The sequence below is a fragment of the Plecotus auritus genome, assembly GCF_963455305.1.
Source record: "Plecotus auritus genome assembly, chromosome: 4".
In the NCBI taxonomy this organism is placed as follows: domain Eukaryota; kingdom Metazoa; phylum Chordata; class Mammalia; order Chiroptera; family Vespertilionidae; genus Plecotus; species Plecotus auritus.
The window spans coordinates 170,635,195-170,656,106 of record NC_137775.1 but is presented as its reverse complement, the minus strand read 5'-3'; the positions used below and the strand labels follow the sequence as shown (position 1 = coordinate 170,656,106).

Genomic DNA, 20,912 nt, shown 5'->3' with positions numbered 1-20,912 from the left:
CGCTGTCTATTCCTGGTGTAGTAATTTCAGTGCTTTAGAAAGCCTGTATCTCTTATCTTTTATGTTTCTATGTTACAGTTGATAGCCATATACAACCTCACATCAGTTTCAGTGGCTCTTTGCTACTCATTGATGAGTAACTAAAATGTCAAAATATGTCTCTGAACCTTAGGCAAATATCTGATTTCTAGGTTCTTCCCTTTAGTAATAATAATGCTAAATGCATGACCTATTTAATAGAACATTCCTATGAGGTGTGTTCTCTTATTATCCTCCATATAAAAATGAGGAAATAGGTGCTTACAAATGTTAAGTGGTCCAAAGAAGTATCCTATCTAATAAAAGAGTAATATGCAAATTAACCATCACTCCGCTACACCCACAAGCCACGCCCACCAGCCAATCAGGAGTGAATATGCAAATAAACCCAACCAAGATGGCTACGGCCACAGAGAGCAGGGGTGAGGCTTGGGTTTCCCTGGCAATGGAGGAAGCCAAGCTTTCCGCCTGCCCTTGCCGGCCTAGGCCTCCACTTAAGGCTACAAAGTTTCAATGATAGAAGATAAATAAACGCAAACAGAAATGGTGGCAGCCATGGAGCTGGAAAGAGCAGGAGGCTAGGGTTGCCCCCGGCGATGGAGGAAGCCAAGCTTTCCACACACCCTGGCTGGCCCAGACCTCCGCTTAAGGCTACAAAGTTTCAATTATAGAAGATACATAAATCTCAATAGAAATGGCTGCCTCCACAGAGCAAGCAGAAGGCTTGGCTCCGCTCCAGGCTACAAAGTTTCAATTGTAGAAGATAAATAAGCCCCAGATACCAGGGACTCCACTTGGGTCGCCAGGGGGTGTGGCCGGCCTGCAAACCACCACAGGGCCCTTACCTGGGCTGCCCCATGCCCCAAGGGAACCCTCACCCTGATCCAGGACACCCTTCAGGGCAAACCAGCTGGCCCCCACCCGTGCACCAGGCCTCTATCCTATCTAATAAAAGAGTAATATGCAGATTGACCATCACTCCAACACACAAGATGGCTGCCCCCATGTGGACACAAGATGGCCGCCATAAGATGGTCAGCAGGGGAGGGCAGTTGGGAGGGACCAAGCCTGCAAGGGAGGGCAGTTGGGGGCAATCAAGCCTGCAGGGGAGGGCAGTTAGGGGTGACCAAACTGGCAGAGGAGGGAAGTTGGGGGCGACCAGGCCTGCAGGGAAAGGCAGTTGGGAGGGACCCAGACCTGCAGGGGAGAGCAGTTGGGGGGGACCAGGCCTGCAGGGGAGGGCAGTTAGGGGTGACCAGGCCTGCAGGGGAGGGCAGTTGGGGGGGACCCAGGCCTGCAGGGGAGGGCAGTTGGGGGGCACCAGGCCTGCAGGGGAGGGAAGGAGGGGTTGACCAGGCTGCAGGGGAGGGCAGTTAGGGGCAAACAGGCTGGCAGGGGAGCAGTTAGGTATCAATCAGGCTGACAGGGGAGTGGTTAGGGGGTGATCAGGCTGGCAGGCAGAAGTGGTTAGGGGCAATCAGGAAGGCAGGCAGGCGAGCAGTTGGGAGCCAGCAGTCCTGGATTGTGAGAGGGATGTCCGACTGCCCATTTAGGCCTGATCCCACCGTGATTGGGCTTAAACAGGCAGTCAGACATCCCTCAAGGGGTCCCAGATTGGAGAGGGTGCAGGCTGGGCTGAGGGACACCCCCCGCCCCGTGCACGAATTTCGTGCACCGGGCCTCTAGTAATAAATAAAAGACAAGCATCTGCATAAACCCAGATTTCTCTGATATCAGATATACTCTCTCCACTCTGCTCTTCAAACTGCCATAGCTTGATCCTATCTAATAAAAGACTAATATGCAAATTGACCATCACGCCAACACACAAGAAGGCTGCCCCCATGTGGTCAAAGATGGCTGCCCCCATGTGGACACAAGATGGCTGCCGCAAGATGGCCAGCAGGGGCGGGCAGTTGGGAGGGACCAGGCCTGCAGGAGAGGAAAATTGGGGGCGACTGGGCCTGCAGGGAAAGGCAGTTGGGGGGGACCCAGGCCTGCAGGGTAGAGCAGTTGGGGGGGACCAGGCCTGCAAGGGAGGGCATTTGGGGGCAATCAAGCCTGCAGGGGAGGGCAGTTAGGGGTGGCCAGGCTGGCAGAGGAGGGAAGTTTGGGGCAACCAGGCCTGCAGGGAAGGGCAGTTTGGGGGGACCCAGGCCTGCTGGGGAGAGCAGTTGGGGGGTACCAGGCCTGCAGGGGAGGGCAGTTGGGGGGACCAGGCCTGCAGGGGATGGCAGTTGGGGGGACCAGGCCTGCAGGGGAAGGAAGTTGGAGGGAGGACCAGACCAGCAGGGGAGAGCAGTTAGGGGCAAGGGGGCTGGCTGGGGAGGGTAGTTAGGGGTGACTGGGTCAGCAGGGGGGGGCAGTTGGGGGGGACCAGGCCAGCAGGGGGGGCAGTGAGGGGCAATTGGGCTGGCAGGGGAGCAGTTAGGCATCAAACTGGCAGGGGAGTGATTAGGGGGTGATCAGGCTGGCAGGCAGAGGTGGTTAGGGGCAATCAGGAAGGCAGGCAGGTGAGCAGTTGGGAACCAGCAGTCCTGGATTGTGCAAGGGATGTCCGACTGCCCGTTTAGGCCCAATTCTACTGGGATTGGGCCTAAATGGGCAGTCGGACATCCCCCAAGGGGTCCCAGATTAGAGAGGGTGCAGGCTGGGCTGAGGGACACCCCCCCCCCCCCGCATGAATTTTGTGTACCAGGCCTCTAGTTTTGTTATAAATAGGGGCAACATACACATGTTTTGAGGTACTTTGATAACCCTATTTATTATTCTGACAACTAACATTTTATATTAGAGAATTTTATACTAGAGAAATTTATTGAATCTATACTAATAAAAGGGTAATATGCTAATTAGACTGGACATCTTCCAGACATCCTTCTGGACATCCTTCTGGACAAAGCCACGGTGGCAGGGCCGAGGCAGAGGCAGTTAGGGGTGATCAGGCCAGCAGCAGAGAGAAGTTAGGGGCAATCAGGCCATTAGGGGGATCAGGCTGGAAGGGAACAGTTAAGGGTGATCAGGCCAGCAGGGGAGAGCAGTTAGGGGGATCAGGCAAGCAGGCAGAGAGGTTAGGGGTGATCAGACAGGTAGGCAGGTGAGTGGCTAGGAGACAGCAGTCCCTGAGGAGTCCCTCATTGGAGAGGGTGCAGGCCAGGCTGAGGGATCTCCCCCCGCACCTGTGCTTGAATTTCATGCACCGGGCCTCTAGTTTATCATAAAAGAATGTGGATAATAGAGACTGAAGGAAATAAAAGATAACAAAATTTTATACTAGCAGTGAGGTCAGAGAGCACCAATATAATAAAAGTGGTGGCTAAGAAGGCAGTTTTTAGTGCAATTTTATGTAGAAGAAAAAGAGTCTATAATGTAGGACAACTTCTATATTTACTGTAGCATGTTACATTTATTTTAAAGAAAAGTTTTCATAATTCATTAATTTAAAAAGAAAGGAAACGGTATAAAAAATAAAATAAAATGAAAACCCATTATCAGATGAGGCAGGAAAAAAATCTCCATTATTATTTTTCATATGTCATTTCAGTTATGTTTTTGTTCAACAAAATTGAGATTATTATATATTTCACCTAGTATCTTGTGCTTTGACTTCACAGTGCATATTGATGATTTCTCACTTCATTACATTGATTGATTTTCAAACATTAAAACCAATCTTGTGTTTTTGGAGAAATCTCCAGTTGGTTATGATGTATTATCCTTTTGGTGTATTTATTATTGGATTGCTTTGTATATTTTTAAAAATGATTTTTATATCTATGTTCCTAAGAGAGACTGGTCTGTAATTTTCCTTTTTCCTAATATAATTTTGGTTTAATTATACCATCTTAACTATTTTTCTATTTTCTCACTTCTACATATCTTTTTCTGTCTTTTATTTTATTATTTTTATTATCACCATTTCTCCTCTAATAGCTCATTAGTTATATACTTCTTTGGCTATTCTTTTAGTGGCTTACACTTTATTAAAGTAATCTCTAAATTAGTAATTCTACTCATCCAAGAAATACCAATGACCTTAAAATTCTTTGCATCTGTTTAACTCATATTTCATTGTGATATGTATTTTTATTCTATATAAATGAAACTGCACTAGACATATTATTTTGTTTTATATATTCAACATTCACTTGGATTTACCTTATAAGTCTTTTTTATTACTTCCTGAATGTTTTCTTCTTAGATATTTTTTCTCTCTTGTTAATTCATTTGAATGTTAAAGATTTCTTCTATGTCCCATATGTTCTTTTCTTCAATTTTTGAAACATTCTAGATATTTTAATGAAATTACCTTCTATCTTACCAGTCCCCTTTCTGTGAAATCTATTTATTCAGTATTTAATTCAGTTATTGTATTTTTCAGCTCTAGATTTTTTTATTTAGCTATTTTTAAAGCAAATTCCTGCTCTCTGCTGAAATTCTTATCATGTTTTTCATTTTCTGGAAAACAATCACAGTTGCTTTAATGTGCAGGTCTGGTAACCCTGGTATATGGATCTCTTGTATCTTGGTATTCTAAGCAACTTTTGGTTGAATGCCCCAATGTGATTTAAGAAAAGGTGGAGGAGAGGCTGCAAAATGGATATACTCTTCCAGATTGGGTTTGTATGTGTGTGTGTGAGTGTACGTGTGCATGTGTCTGTGTGTGTTTTGTGCTTAGGCCATGGAAATATCACCTTCATCCAATCAGAAATTTAGCAAATTAGAAGTATATATATATATTTTTTTCTTTTTACTTTATTCACAGATTCAGCATTTTGGAAATTAAAATTGACAGCTGGGTTTTTTCCTTCTTTCTGGTCAATCCTGGACATAATATTTTCTCCTCAGATCTATAAAATGACTAAAAATTCTGTTTATAATCTTTACTTCTTGGCCACAGTATAAGAAATGGAAAATTGCTCAAGGGTACATGTAGAGATGAATCTCAGATCTCTTTTGCATTTCATTTTTGACTGGGATATTGCTTCTTTAAGTTCTTACTCCATTAATATATCTCTGATGCCTTCAAACAGATTTTTTTTAGCTAGCTATTCTAATTGTTCTTATTGGAAAAATTGTTCTGAGTATGTCAGAGATAGAAGCAGAAGACATCTTCCTTTGTTTTAAATACACATTCAGATGTACTTTTAAAATTTCTGGTTATAATAGGTTTTCTTTTTTATAATTATCTCTATTAGAAGTACATAATTTATTTTAGTGTATTTTACCAGGTAGTGATTTAACTTCTTTAGTCAAAGAATTAATCCAGAATTTAATCAGTTTTAATTAATAATGTAAAATGCCACTTTTATTACATTTTGCTTACAATATATGTTTTTAATTTGTTGTGTTTTTGAATATTTTATCATGTTCAGTTTAACTGTTCCTCTTGTTCTTACTTGGCCATTATATTTTATTTTTTTTACATCAAAATATGACTTAATATAAAAGCAGACAAGACCCAATATCATTGTTTTTATTCATAATGTTTATTTTAGATATACTTGTTTTTAACAATAGATGAAGTTTGGAATAATTTCTCTTCCAAAATTATTAGAATTTTCTGTAAGCCTTTGCTTTAATTTTAAGTGTATAATAGTTTTTGCATGTTTTATTTAAGCTAGTCCTCTGAGCGGGTAGAATGCTGCATGAGGCAATAACTGCATCATTTTTAAACATCCTGGTGTATCCAGTTCCTCACACAGTACCTGGTAGACAGTTGCTACTCATTTAAAAGCATCAATGAATTCATAAGTTATTCTAGGAAAAATTGGTTTCTTTCCATATTAATTCTTTTCATGTATAAGCATATCCCTCTCCATCTACACTGATATGATGACCCCTTTATAAATCAGTGTAAATTAATGAACTGTACCTTTCAAATTTTAATACACATACAAATTATATAGGAGTCTTCTGAATATGTAGATTCTGATTCAATAGGTGTGGGGTTGGACCTGAGATTCTGAATTTCTGATCATTGTTGATATTGCTGTTCCCTGTATCATACTTTAAGTAGAAAGGTCTAGAATGTTAGATAGGACTTTGTGTGTAAATTTATATTTTAACTAAATTAAGGTCTTATGCTCACTGGTGAAGGTGTCTTCTCACTAATATATTATCAGTGATAATTTTTTAAAATTAAGCAGCTGGAATGTGTATTCATTAAATGTATGTGCTATCATAAAGATCTATTTGAGGAAAAGTGGTATAGAAGGTGAGTGTGCACAATATTGGAAGGGAGCAAAATACACAAGATAGGCTTGGAGAGGGAGGGAGAGATCAGCTTGTCCTAAGAGCTTTACTTTAATCTAAGAGCAATGGAAAAGCATCAAAGAGTTCTAAGCAAGAAAGTGACATGAACAGACCTACATGTTGAAAAGAATCCTCTATCTGGTTAGGGCAGAAAACAGATTAGAGGTGGGCAAAAGTGGACAAGTGGCTAACAATTTTAAATTCCAAGTGTGAGTACAGGTTATTCTAGTGCCTTGAAGCACATTAATAAGATACTGTCATCAATGGGAGCTGGGTAACTCATGACCAAGCATCTACACAACATGGAAATCAGTGACATATGGGCAATTTCCAGTACAGCTGGAAATAAATGAAAAACTTTTTTTTTTTAATTTGAGTAAATTCAAAACCCAGAATATGTCATATAATTTTCTTTTGGAAATACCTCCACAAAGTACAATTTAAGTCCTTAGAAATATACCCATACTTTATAATTTCCCATATTTTTCACTCACCCTTGAAGGCATAAAGCATTCTGTTGAGTTTTGCTAAGAACCCTAAATACAGTCAACTGTATTTTATTTGTGCTCATTTTCTTTCCAAGAGACTCAACAATTGCCATATTTTCCAGGAGCTACAGAGATCAGAGTCAGAGATAAAAGAATCCCCCCACCAGTACTCTTGCTTTATAATTCCTTATGTCAATTGAAAATTGCAAGATATCAAAGAACATAAGACTGGATTTTTTACGGGGTAACATTCTGAAAGACTGCTTATCTATAGATAAAAAATGTAGCCATTGGCAAAGTGAGTTAAAGAACCGTCTAAGAGGTGAGATTTGTGAGATCAGTGAAGCTCAAATCTTAGGGGCAGTGTATATCACAGAAGAAACCAGGATGCTTCAGGACTACAGCAATTAAGAAAATGGGGCTGGCCCTCAGAGAGACATTGTGACATTGAAAAACTTGCCATTGAAATAATGAGTCAACCATTAACACCATCTCAGTGAAAGCAGACCTATGTGGGGAAAATAATTTTAATTCTATCACTTCTAACAGTCATCTTCACAAGCATATTAGCAAGTGACAAGCAAGTCTAAAATAAATACACCTGATAAATATGTCTATCCTTTGGATTAGAACCTCAGAGAAAGAAAAAACAAACCAGAAGGAAAATAATGTTAAAGTTTTTTAGTTTAAACAATCATGAGCGGCTCTGTCTCACACTTTACATTTTAATTGTCCAATGTCCCTGAGCAGCTGGTTGAGTTTTAGATTGGTTTTTAGGCATAAATCTCCTTAAATCTATAAGTTCATTTTCTCACCAATTCGTTTTGCAATTGATGCATTTTTGATGTTGGACTCTCCACCTGCTGGTCGCTTGTTGATGCCGGCAGGATGGCCATCCTATCTAGTGCTTGACTTTCATTATTGTCGCTTTTTGAATGTAATATTACCTTGACCTCCATAGCCAGCTACTCTATTTTTTAGCTTCTTGATAATTCATACAAGATGTCAAACTATTTTTTTAAAACTCAGAACCTTTCCTTTGAGGATTTCTAGAAACAGCTTTCACTTGCAGCTCACCAAGTATCTATTAAGAAGCAATACTCATTATATTTTAAACGTCCTATGGAAAGGACTCTTATATCAATTTTTATTGACAGTCTAGCACTATAATAGGAACTATAAAAGGGACATAATAAAGCTCCTATCTCTGAGTTGTTTAAAATCGTATTTGAGAAATAAGTTTGCATACACAAAATACTTGGTGAACAATAGAGTATGTCAAAATATGTGGGATACATAGTGTGAGAAATCTTCTTAAGTCTCTCAATGAACCTATTGATGTCATTGGTATTAAATAATTAGACCAAATGGCATACTGGTTTTTGGGAAAAACAGGTGATATAAACTAATGCCTGTAGCCAAGGTAGATACATCAGAGAGATAAACATTAAAAATAAATACTGATAATATACTTTGAGATCATGATTTCAGTTCTTTTGTATAAATACCCAGAAGTGGGATTGCTGGGCCTTACTGTAGTTGTATTTTTAATTTTTTCAGGAACTACTATACTGTTTTTCATAAGCACTGAACCAATTTGCTATCTCATCAACAGTGCGCAAGAGTTCCAATTTCTCCACATCCTCTCCAACACTTGCTCTCTTTTGGTTTCCAGATAATAACCATCCTGACAGGTGTGAGGTGATATCTCATTTTTGTTTTGGTTGCATTTACCTCATGATTAGTGACATTCAGCATTTTTTTCATATACTTGTTGACCATTTATGTCTTCTTTGGAGAAATGGCAGCACTAATCATAATAGCCAAGATGTAGAAACAACTGGAATGTCCATGAAGAAATGAATAAAGGAAAGTTGGTATGCAATGGAGATTAAAATAGTCAAACTCATAAAAGCAGAGAGTAGAGTAGTGGTTGCCAGGGGCAGGGGGAGGGGGGAAATGAGGAGCTACTCATCAATATGCATGAAGTTTCAGTTAAGCAAGATGAGTAAGTTCCAGAGATCTAGTGTGTAACACTGGACTTAGGTATGGTCAACAATAATGCATTATACACTTCACATTTTTTGAGAGTAGATCTCATGCTAAGTGTTCTTTCCACAATAAAACAAACTTTTGAAAAAAAGATTAAAAGTGAATTCTGGTAGGAACACAGCTTAGGTAATCCAAATGCAGGTTTCCTCTGTGCTCCCGCTGTGTCCTATTTAGCCTGGAGACCATCTGTGGGCTGTGAGCCCCTAAGCCCTATGTACCCTAGCAAATAATGAGCATTCAGTATAGAATGCTCAGAACATTTTTAGTGCTGGAATTGCTTGCTATTAAGAGACTTTAATTTATGAGTGGAATTTTGATTTAAATAATTCTCTTTTCTTTCCACCAATAGAATACTAAATTGAGGCAGATAAATGTGTAAAGCATTAGCTATGTGATGACTCATTTCTACATAACATTTTATACACACCATGTCAAAGCATACAAATATATATTATGAACATTTATCTCCAAACATAACCTAAAACTTATCAATTCTGGAATATGTAATGGAATCACACTCTTCTGAGAGAAAAAGGTTTGGGGAGTGATAACTGAAGGCACCCGGGTCAGTGAATGCTGCTGATTAACCTGGCCGAGCTCAGAGGTGAAATGTACATCTAGTTTCCTCGGTCAGCCTCTGGATAAGGAAGAAACAGATATTGAGGCACAGAATTTTCAAAATGTCTGTTTGTTCTTATGGAGTTGAGTTAGCCAAGCAATGACCAAAAGAATGGCCATAGTGAGTAAATTCATTACACAGCACAATGGTAATGAATAAAGTCTGAACCTTGACAAAATGTGTGTGAAATGAGTTAACAGAGTATTTAGAGACTTGGGGTGAGACTCACCATGTTGAAATGAATATGAGGTTATTTGCATTTTTATTTTAATAAGAAAAGAAGATATCTGGATGTAGTTTATTTATGATATGTCTACTCCATTTAATTTCCTTTAGTAGTTCCCACATTGTTCTATGATATTATTGTACATCGAACAGTGCCACAGAAAAGCAGTAAGTCTAGTGATCAGACCAGAAGTCTTATTAGGAACAAAAAAATAAATAAGGAGATTATTTAGTTCGAAGTTTTAAAATATTTAAAAAGCTGTCAGGAAGAGGTAGAGTAGAATTCTTAGAGAGGAAGATTTTATAGGAATATAGAGAAGAAATACTAAGTTAATAAATAAATTTTCCATCACCAGAATGGGCAAATTTGCGTAACAGTGAGCACTTTTCAGCAGAAGTGTTCCATCTGAGGTTAAAAGAATGTAAGATGAAGAAAGATTGTGGTACAGGATTTCTGTGGTTCCTTCCAAATTATGGATGGCAAGATGAAAATAATTTTTGTTCATGTCAGCGAATGATTTATGGAGCCTAAGTTAACTGATAATTTACTAACTTGAGTTTGAGAAATAGAGTTCCTTTGTGAGCTATTCATCTGAATTAAAGTTTCCTGAGTTAGAATGTTAAGAGTACTGAGCTGGGAAGTCAGGACATCACGGTTTGGACTCTGGCTTGGATGACTTTATAACCTGCATTTAACTTCTGATGGTCTTAACATCTTGGCTATAGCCCAGCCGGCATGGCTCAGTGGTTGAGCATTGACCTATGAACCAGGAGGTCATGGTTTGATTCCCAGTCAGGGCACATGCCCAGGTTGTGGGCTCTATCCCCAGTGTGGGGTGTGCAGGAGGTAGCCAATCAATGATTCTCTGTCAACATTGATGTTTCTATCTCTCCCTCTCCCTTTCTCTCTGAAATCAATAGAAGATCTCGCTATAAAATGTTACACTCTATCACTAGGTGTCCTTCAGTTTTAAATTTTATGATTTCCATGAATGTGCAACCAAAAGCTCCCTTATTCTTCCTCTAACCATCTTCCTTAGTTGATTCTCCCACGGTCATACTCTTGGACCCAATTACTCAATGAAACCACCTGTATCAATGCCCCAAATTTATATATATATATATATATATATATATATATATATATACACACACACACACATATATACATATATATATATATGTATATATATATATAATTTATTTATATACTTACTTAAAATGTATCCTTACTGTGATTTTTAATCAAGCAAAGGAATATTACATTTACATATATCTTCAAAAAGACTAATGATGTGTCCTAAGTTATAGATTGGCCTCCTAAACTGTTATTAATATAATCAGACTTAAAAATTATGGCTATTTAATACTTAAAGACTTTATCAGTCATAGAAATTTAATATGCAAGGATAAATTTATACCTAAATACAGAACAAATATGCATAGAAAAACCCCCCACAAAAAAATGGATGTTCATTTCTGTCTGTCTAATTTTGTATAAAATCTTAATGTTTCAGGCTAAAAGACACTTTTTTTCTAGTTAAAGATATAGTGGCTACAGTTATTAAAGAACAATTAACAGAATTGCATGCATCTTCAAAAATGCTTTATTGGCAACATTTCTTTGAAGATAAAACCGATTATCTGATTTTATTAATAGAGATGTTTTATATTCTGTTTTACAGATAGGGGAAACCAGAATTCAAAGAGGTTAAGTAATTTTCTTAAGAGAGATCAAACACAATAAGACCTGAAAACAGATTACTAACATATTTGGCAACTGTAAAATCGGCTATCAGAGTCACTGACTCCACATTCATTGTCTCACCAGGTTGAAAGAGCTTGTCTTCATTTTATACATTTAATTTGATATTCTTAACGTAATTTATTTTAATGTTTAATTACTTATTGAAGATGAAAGCTCAGCTTGACTTCAGAGTGATCTTTTCTTATCTAGCAAAGTGATTTGTCATTTGAGAATTATATTTTAAATTAAAATCAAATTAAATTAAAGTAAAAGTCAAGTAAAAAGAACTGAGCTCCCCTTTTGTTTTGAAAAAATAAACTTTTAACTACTTTATGACAGTCAATATTCAAAATTGAATTGTTTTTGTGTTCATAAATCTTTACAAAAGGAGTCTCCTAGACAGAGTGCATATTTTAATAAAGTTAATTAGTGTGGTATTGAATGGCACAGTATGCCAGGCACTCGAGTAATGGTATGGGACTGCTTCAAGACAGACATTTAAGCTCACATATTTGCTTCTATCCATAGAAAAAATTCTTTTAAGTGCCCAAATGAGTACAAAGTAGACAAAATTATATTCCAGTGCGGAAAAAAGAGAAGGATAAAATCTATTCTCCAGAAGTTTTGAGGTCGTTCTGGGGACCACAGTACACAAAGGATTGGAGTTAAAGGAATAAAGACTATACAGTCAAAATAGTTAAAGGATGGATCCTTTGAGGACATAAGCACCTAAGATTCTCTCAATAAAAGCCCAAATCTGGAAAACAGCAGTCTGAAGATCTGAGCAAAAAATAGATATTCATAAATTGCTGGTAGGAAGCAAACTAGTACATTTTGTTGGGCATTTTGGTAATACTGGCTATATCAAAAGCTTGATAATTTGCAAAACTTTTGACTAAATTATTTGACCATTGTACAATAAAGGATGCTCATTGTAGCATGCTTTATACTGTTGTAAACAATTAGGGGAAAAAAAGACCTACATTTTCACAAATAGAATATCAGTTAGATAAATCATGGGAAATTAGTACAACATACTATGCCACTATAGGATAGATCTAATTGTGTAAATATGAAGAGCAAATGAGATTGAGTGACTCTCTAGTAGGTTTAATCGTGTGTGTATCTTGAGGCCCCCACATCTATTGAAATTGAGTCATTTTAATAGCATGCAGTGAGGTAAAAATGAAGATTATAAAATCATTTATAGCACAATCTCAAATTTATATAAATATATATTTTAATTGCCTAATAGGATGACAGCAAAATATGAAGATGACTTATCTGTAGTTTATAGGATTTATGAGGAATTTTCTCTCTATTAGCAGTAATTTCTAATTTTTTCTAAACTAATATGCTTGAGTAAATACAGTTTTTTTTAATTCTGTGAGCTGTGAATTTCAAAGTAGGATATTGTGCAGCATTCAAGAGACAGAATTTAGTATATTACTAAGACGTTTGTGCACTCCTTGATCCTGCAAACTAGAACATGCTGTTCCATAACCAAATCCAGGAGGGAAAAGGCACTGTCTCATCCAAACGATGCAAACATATTTAGCCTAACAAGAAACTGGCTCATTTGAGGCTTTTATAGCACACAAGGACAGAAAGTAGTTCGCATAATTTCTGCATGCTCCTTTTATAGTGTTTATCTTTTATAAGGTTATTTGGAACAGTTGCTAGCCACCTGTCAATAATGTGGCCTTTTATAGACTCAGCCTTATATTGTTCTCATGCCCTTGACATATAAAACACAATATTAGGAGAAGTCAGTGTTGAATATGTTGAGCAAAATACTAATTTTAAATTTAAAAGGCTATCTTTTGTAGACTGAAATAGAGCTTAGAATGACATGAAGAGAATAGGCATGTTGTAAAACCCTCTTTAGCAGGAATGAAAAACTCATTTTTATCAACATTTTTGAAAAGTTAGTTAAGAATTATATTTAAAGCACTAGCCTATGGAACAATAAGCCAAGTAGCATGCATTTAAAGTTATTACAGCAATTTTGCATAATCTTGTATCAGTTCCAACTGAAAATATTTCTATTGTGAGCCTATCAATTACGTAAATACTTGGGTATCTAAACAATCGCTTCAAATTTTTTTAGTGAAATAAGACATCCAGCATTTCTTTCTTGGTTTCCATAATATCTGTCAGGCTAACTATTCTACATATATATTTTTGACCTACATCCTAGAAGTATTTTTGCATGATACTAAATGAATACATCCTACAGATCAGTATGCAGGAATACTTTTCCTCTAATAAAGGGACATTATCCAAGGCCTTAAGTAAAAAGGGGCCTATCCTTTGTTTTGTGCAGTTGGAGTCCAAGTTCCCTTTATGTTACAGTGAACAAGAACAGTAAATGAAGCAAGTTTTAAACCAAGGGAAATTCTTTCTGTTCTTATTAAAAAGCAAACATACCTGCTCACTCGCGCGCGCACACACACACACACACACACACACACACTAACATTATGCAGAGATATAGGAGTTCAATATCACAGTCCCCTATTGTGCTTGGGAGAGGATTTCTTTGTGTTTTCCTTGATAGAGTTTGCATATTGTGCTTTCAGTTTGCCCTTTGAAACATTTGTTCTCCATGACACGTGGTAGCTAATTGGGCTAACAAGTCTTAGCTGTCAGGAGCAATTTTAGATGTGGTCCCCTTTCTGTTCGATGTGTGATTATTTTAAAACTGCTGGAGGAAAGAAGGAGACAGCCCTTCATCGGGCCTACTGTGGTAAAGATCTGATTTTTCAAAAGGGCCTGTTAATTGGACATGTGTAATACCCAAGGTGCAATGAAAAGATAAGACAGCAGTTAAAGCCTGCAAAGTGAATGAGTTTTTTTCAGGTTCACTTGTGATTATTTTGCCACCTCCACTTTGGCTGGTGCCCTCATATATTTTATCTTCCTTCAGCCTAGAGGGTGTTTTTGTAGATCTCCATGGAATTTCCTCAGGATTGCCTGTCTTCTGGTTTTCAATGAAAATATACTTGGAATAAAATAAGCCCAACATGGTTACCTATGCATAGATGGTTAATAGGAATCCGTGATGACATTTTTGGAATGAAAATTGAATTGTATTTGTATTTAGAATGTATGCTTTTTCTAGTTATCTAAGTAAACCTTAGATATGCTTGCTCATTATCAATGTATGAAATACTGTAGAAGTCTTCTTGAACTCAATTTCTTTCTTTCTGTTGGTATTGACATCAAATATATGGTACAATTAAGTATTTTTTCTTTTTTTCTTTATTGATTAAGGTATTACATATATGTCCTTATCTCATTAACCCCCATACCCCCACTCATGCCCTCACCCCCCTTGGGGGAGAGATCGACCAATTAAGTATTTTTAAGTGCCAAATTTACAATTTGCTATAAGAATTTTAAATTTTTACTTTGAGGCTAAAAGACTAACTTCTTAATAGTCCCAATCTGATTAATCAGTATAATTTCACAATTAATACAAAAGATTAGAAAACAATAAAATATCAAGAAGTTCCCACAAGTTATACCTGAAATTTAGACTCTGAATTAATGCAAGACACTTACATTGTGAAATTTAGATGTAACAGCATATAACTTCTAACTTGAAGGTCTGACATAAATCTGTCTTAATATGCTGTGTTTAGGGTAGGGAATAAGGATTACTGATTTGGTCAAGCACAGTGGGGAAAAGGAATAAATACCAAAGATATGTGGAATTAACTGTAAAATTTTATACATATTATTATGTTCCCTTATTGAGAATAATCCTAGGTTCTGTGATTCCTAAACTGAATATTTACAAAATATCTAGAGAGCATTAACAAATTTATAAGTGTATATTTTTCTTTGACAAATTAAAAATAAGATTAAAATATCATCTGGCATTGCGTGTGGGCAGATGTAACAAACTCACTGGCTTTCTTACCTCATAAAATTTTGACATCAGCACTCTGGGAAGACTGTTTCTGTAAATGCATTTTAAGTCCTTTATAACTTTTCACATATGAGATTCATAAAGTAATGATATATAGGTATGCCAAATATACAATTACTATTTTCATGCAATAATGATTAGTTAGCACAATATTTTCACTTGATCTCTTTTCTATTTATAAACCCATTGTTCCATTTGTAATGAACATAACATCAAATTATAAACACTTTGATATATAAATAAAAGTAAATGTTTACATTAAATATGATAAGTACATTCTTCATATTTTATTCATTGTAGCTTAATTATTTTGTATAGGTATACCTAAGTCTTGAACTCTAAAATCTAGGCTAAATCATAAAACTAAAAGTCAGAAATAGAGTCAGAAATCAAGGTTTTGTTATTCATTCAAGATATGAACTTGGCAAATCACTTTCCCTTCTTGTCACCAGTTCTTTTTATTCATAGAGTGAATCTGTTGGCCTCATTTAGTGGTTCACTTTACAGCAATAGAAACATCTTGTCAGACAAAATCTCATGAAAAATCTCAAAATGTATAAAAATAAATAATAACAATGTAACTTTTCTTATAGCAGCAACAATGCAGATTCAGGAAGGAGGGCAGAAAGGTGGGGTTGGGAGACCCTGAAGTCCAATCCTATATGCTGGCCAGCACCTTCCGATATGACCTGTTAAAGATGGCTCTAGGCTACATCAAACAATTTATCGAATTCCATGGGAGCCCATTTTGAAAATCATGCAATTAGTTGATCATTATGTTTCTTTAAAATTTCAAAATTATATAATTGTCAATTTCATAAATTGAACAGATTTGTCTTTTAAAGCACTGAAGTCCTATTATCTTCCTTTTAAAAAAAGAAATAATGCATGCAGATATGAGGGTTTCAATCTATGCTAAAAAGGATTCAAAGATCAAAGGCCCACATTTCACACTAGAGCCACGGACTTAAGTATCCCATCACTCTGCTCTATAATACCAAATAGTTCACACCTAGGAAATGAATAGATTGAAGAAACTCCAAATAACCCTTCAATGTTCAGGAAATTGCATAGTCTTTTAATTAAATTTAAATTCTCTCATCTGTTTTTATACTTCACTGGGGAGATGAGAGAAATGATAAATTTAAAGGCAGAATGTGCTTAAATGATTTCCACTTTGATTACCAGAAAGTAAACACTTCTGTCAGCACACACATACAACTACTAGAGGCCCGGTGCACGACATTTGTGCACTGGGTGCAGGGGGGCCCTCAGCCTGGCCTGCACCCTTTCACAGTCCGGGAGCCCTCGGGGAATGTCTGACTGATGGCTGGGCCAAAGCTGCAGTTGGACATCCTTACCCGGACATCTTTACCGCTGCCGCAGAGGCGGGCTGCTGTGCTCGCCAGCGGTCAGCCCAGCTTGTGGCTGAGCAGCGCTCCCCCGTGGGAGCGCACTGACCACCAGGGGGCAGCTCCTGCCTTGAGCGTCTGCCTCCTGGTGGTCAGTGAGCATCATAGCGACCGGTTGTGCCGCTGTTCGGTTGGTTTGCATATTACCCTTTTATTACATAGGATTAGACTCTTAGTCACAATGTATAGCAATAGAAAATGAGGCAGAACAGAGCGTATTCTACAAAATAGTTACTTGCTCGGGAGAAGAAAAGCCTGCGGGAGACCTAAGTTCTTCACCTGGGTCCATTTTCTTTCCCAGTTACTGACGTGGGTGGTGGTTATGAGGCAGGAGTGGAGTTTTCACTGTGACTAATTTCTGATGTCCTCTACGAGCAGGGGCTCTCTAACAACCTAAAATTAAGGCACTGAATAAAAGCAAACTTTTAATAATCCCCCTAGGGCCCAGAGTGAAATTGTCCCAGCAGTTACCTTATATAGATAGTCTGACACAGTTCCCCTGAGTGCAGGCCATTACTTCGCAAAAGTCCTGTACGGAGACCTACTTTCTCACACTTCGGGGAAGTTACTGCACTAGATCTTGCAATGTCTTTCCGGAACGTAGAGCAGCCTGTGGTTTCCTTCCGGTAGCACTGCTAACTCTTGTGTCGTGTTTAGGTCCGTGGGGCCGGTGCATGGGAGATGAATGCGGCCCGGGAGGCATCCAGACCCGCGCGGTGTGGTGCGCGCACGTGGAAGGATGGACGACGTTACATACAAACTGCAAGCAGGCCGAGAGACCCAGCAACCAGCAGCATTGCTTCCGAGTGTGCGACTGGCACAAAGAGCTGTACGACTGGAGGCTGGGAGCCTGGGGCCAGTGCCAGCCCGTGATCTCAAAAAGCCTGGAGCAGGCCCTGGAGTGCGTGAAGGGGGACGAAGGCATCCAGGTGAGAGAGGTCACGTGCATCCAGAAGGAGAAGGACGCCCCGGCGGAGGACACCATCTGTGAGTACTTCGAGCCCAAGCCGCTGCTGGAGCAGGCCTGCCTCATCCCCTGCCAGCAGGACTGCATCGTGTCCGAGTTTTCCGCCTGGTCCGAGTGCTCCAAGACGTGCGGCAGCGGGCTGCAGCACCGGGCCCGCCACGTGGTGGCGCCGCCCCAGTTCGGGGGCTCAGGCTGCCCCAACCTGACGGAGTTCCAGGTGTGCCAGGCCAGCCCGTGCCCGGCCGCCGGGAGCCTGCACAGCTTGCACGTGGGGCCCTGGAGCGCGTGCTCCATGCCCCCCTCCAGGCAGGCGAGGCAGGCCAGGCGGCGAGGGAAGAACAAAGAACGGGAGCGGGACCGGGGAAAGGCGGTGAGGGATCCAGAGGCCCGGGAGCTCATTAAGAAAAAGAGAAATAGAAACCGCCAGAACCGCCAAGAGAACAAATACTGGGACATCCAGATCGGCTATCAGACCAGAGCGGTTACGTGTACCAACAAGACGGGGCACACTGCGGATCTGAGGTAACATTTCATGACCATTGACGACACCGCGTCTCTCTGCCAAAACGGTGGGCTGGAGCCGTGGTCGGCAAACTGCGGCTCGCGAGCCACATGCGGCTCGTTGGCCCCTTGAGTGTGGCTCTTCCACGAAATACCATGGCCTGGGCGAGTCTATTTTGAAGAAGTGGCGTTAGAAGAAGTTTAAGTTTAAAAAATTTGGCTCTCCAAAGAAATTTCTTGGCTCTGTGGACTAATGAGTTTGCCGACCACTGGGCTGGAGAGTCCTTCAGACATGCTCTGCCCCATCCTGAAACCCACGTGCACACAACCTAGGGTGCAGTGTTTAGCACCTTAAGCTTTGTGGGTTTCCTGGCATTATTTCTATCTCACGCATGCTTAGCACTAGACAGCTTGAGCTCATTTCACGTTTCCTGTTAAAAGGAGAGGTTCTCTGGGAGCTGATACTGCTGCTCTAGGTCAATAGAGCTGATGACACCTATAATGGGGAAAAACAAACACGTAGTTAAAGGCCAGAGTTTTGGGATTTTGAATTCCGATATTTATTTTACTAAGAGTAAGACACACTTGTAATCTCTCCAGGTTTATAGCATTTTGATAATTACCCTATAAACAAAATCTAAACAACAACCCGGGGAGCTAGAGCTAAGAATAATTCCCTTTCACATTTTATAAAAGGGAATAACTTTCCCCAGAGAAGAAAAGGGGAAGTCAGCAGAAATTAAGGTATTTAATTGTGAGTTTTCTAGTTTAGAAAATATGTAATTAATTGGCTGCATTTTCTAGACCAGCATTATTTGTCCAATTATCTCTGAGTAAATAATGGCAATATTATGAAACAACTTTCTCATGTGTGCTTTATTGTGAAAATATTCCTTGAGGATGAGCTAAAGGATTTGATGATCTTCAGATATTCTGAATTTTGCTTTTGGATAAGCCAGACCATCTGGGCGTGGCTGATGTGGATAATTTGCATAATTGCCTTTTCGGAAATATTTATTGCAGTTATAATTTGGACTGAACTGAGAGAAGTTATGGTAACATCATTCAGAATTTTATTTCATATATATTGTAGAAATGACATTGAAAATGTCATTTACGTCATCACACGTCTGTTCTTTAATTAAAAGCACATAAGAAATTTCACTGCCATCTCAACCCAAGTGCTTCTGGTGAGCAGCTGGGTTGTTTTCCTTATGGCCCCTGGAAGTCTTGTAACAGATTACATTTTCCTCTTTGCTTTGGCTGTTGGGAACATAATAGGACTGTGTGACATGCATGTTGTACACGAACATACTCCACTGGCTTCGTCTGTTTCTCACAAGCATTATTTTTCTTCGCTCATTTTTGCCTAGTGATTTTGCTGTCTACAGCTTTTGAAAGCTGGCTTGAAGCCTTTTTCAGTGCAGGATATAGTGTAAATTAACAAACAAACAATTGACTCATCTAAGACAAGAATTTCTCTCAGGATAGCATTGTTCTAGTCACTGATTTAGGATATTTGCTACTCCCTTCCCTCTTTGGACTGACACAGTTGTATTTTCTCACAGCCCTACAGTAATTTGCTCTTTCTCCATTTTGGTGTCGTCAGCCCAACTCCTTGCCTGGTTTTGCTAAGGGCTGCTTGTTCTCCTGCCTTCATTGTCCAAGTTCCTTAAAACTCCTTATATGCGCGCGCGCGCGTGTGTGTGTGTGTGTGTGTGTGTGTGTGTGTGTGTGAGAGAGAGAGAGAGAGAGAGAGAGAGAGAGTGTGTGTGTGTGTGTGTGTGAGAGAGAGAGAGAGAGTGTGTGTGTGTGTGTTCACCTCTGATTCTGTGGCAAGTGTACTTTCTAGTCAATCCCTGTTTTTATTCTTTTGTGACTATCCTTATTCTGCTGATTTCTTGCATCTCTAAGACAACTTGAGTTGTCTCCTGATGTCACTGGGTTAACATGGTGTAGACATTTAATTTAATGTTGACTACTCAACTAAGAGTGTAATTAGGATAGTACCTACTACTGCATAGAGTAACTGTTTGAAATAAATATATTTTAAAATCTGTAGATCATTTATCAGGTACTTATATTATATTAGAAATACCATATCTAATTATTCTAATAAAATGATAGTGCATGTATGTTATAACTTATTAGGGCATAGGTGAAACGTTAGGTTAAACAAATTCGTTATTAACATTTTTCTTATTTAAGAATTACATATAAGAATATACATGAATAAGCATACATGATTAGGAAAGTTAAAGTGTTAGTATAGAAGAGACAAAACCAGGTATTTTGACCTAAATTTTGCTCAAACATCAGAGTATAACAGCGGAGCTAATAAAATGAAAAGTAAATGGATAACACCATCACAACACAAGGCCACAGATCATGGACTCGGTGATTAAATTTAAAGTGTCTCATATCAAATTGAGAAACAATTTTATCATGTAAGAGGATGAAAAATTAATTACTATGGCTTAAAATATTATTACAATAACTAAATGAATTTAGATAAACCTATGAGTATTGTTGAAATAGTTGGTAGGCAAATAATTTTAGCAGACTTACTGCTAGAACTTTCAAGTTAAAGAAGATAGATCTGCCCGGCTTCCTCCTTTATAAATGGACTGAAATCAATAAGAATAAAAACGCAAACAGAAGTCCCATTCT

At 38.8% G+C, this 20,912-nt stretch overlaps 1 protein-coding gene across 2 annotated transcripts in view; it reads left to right on the top strand.

Moving 5' to 3' along the window:
• The window catches only part of THSD7A (thrombospondin type 1 domain containing 7A), a 313,292-nt gene that overhangs the window by 106,600 nt on the left and 185,780 nt on the right, over nucleotides 1-20,912 (top strand). For both annotated transcript variants that reach the window (XM_080663644.1, XM_080663643.1), the window contains exon 2: nucleotides 17,432-18,263. In XM_080663644.1, the coding sequence (XP_080519770.1) occupies nucleotides 17,432-18,263 (832 nt within the window). The remainder of the gene's footprint in view (nucleotides 1-17,431; nucleotides 18,264-20,912) is intronic.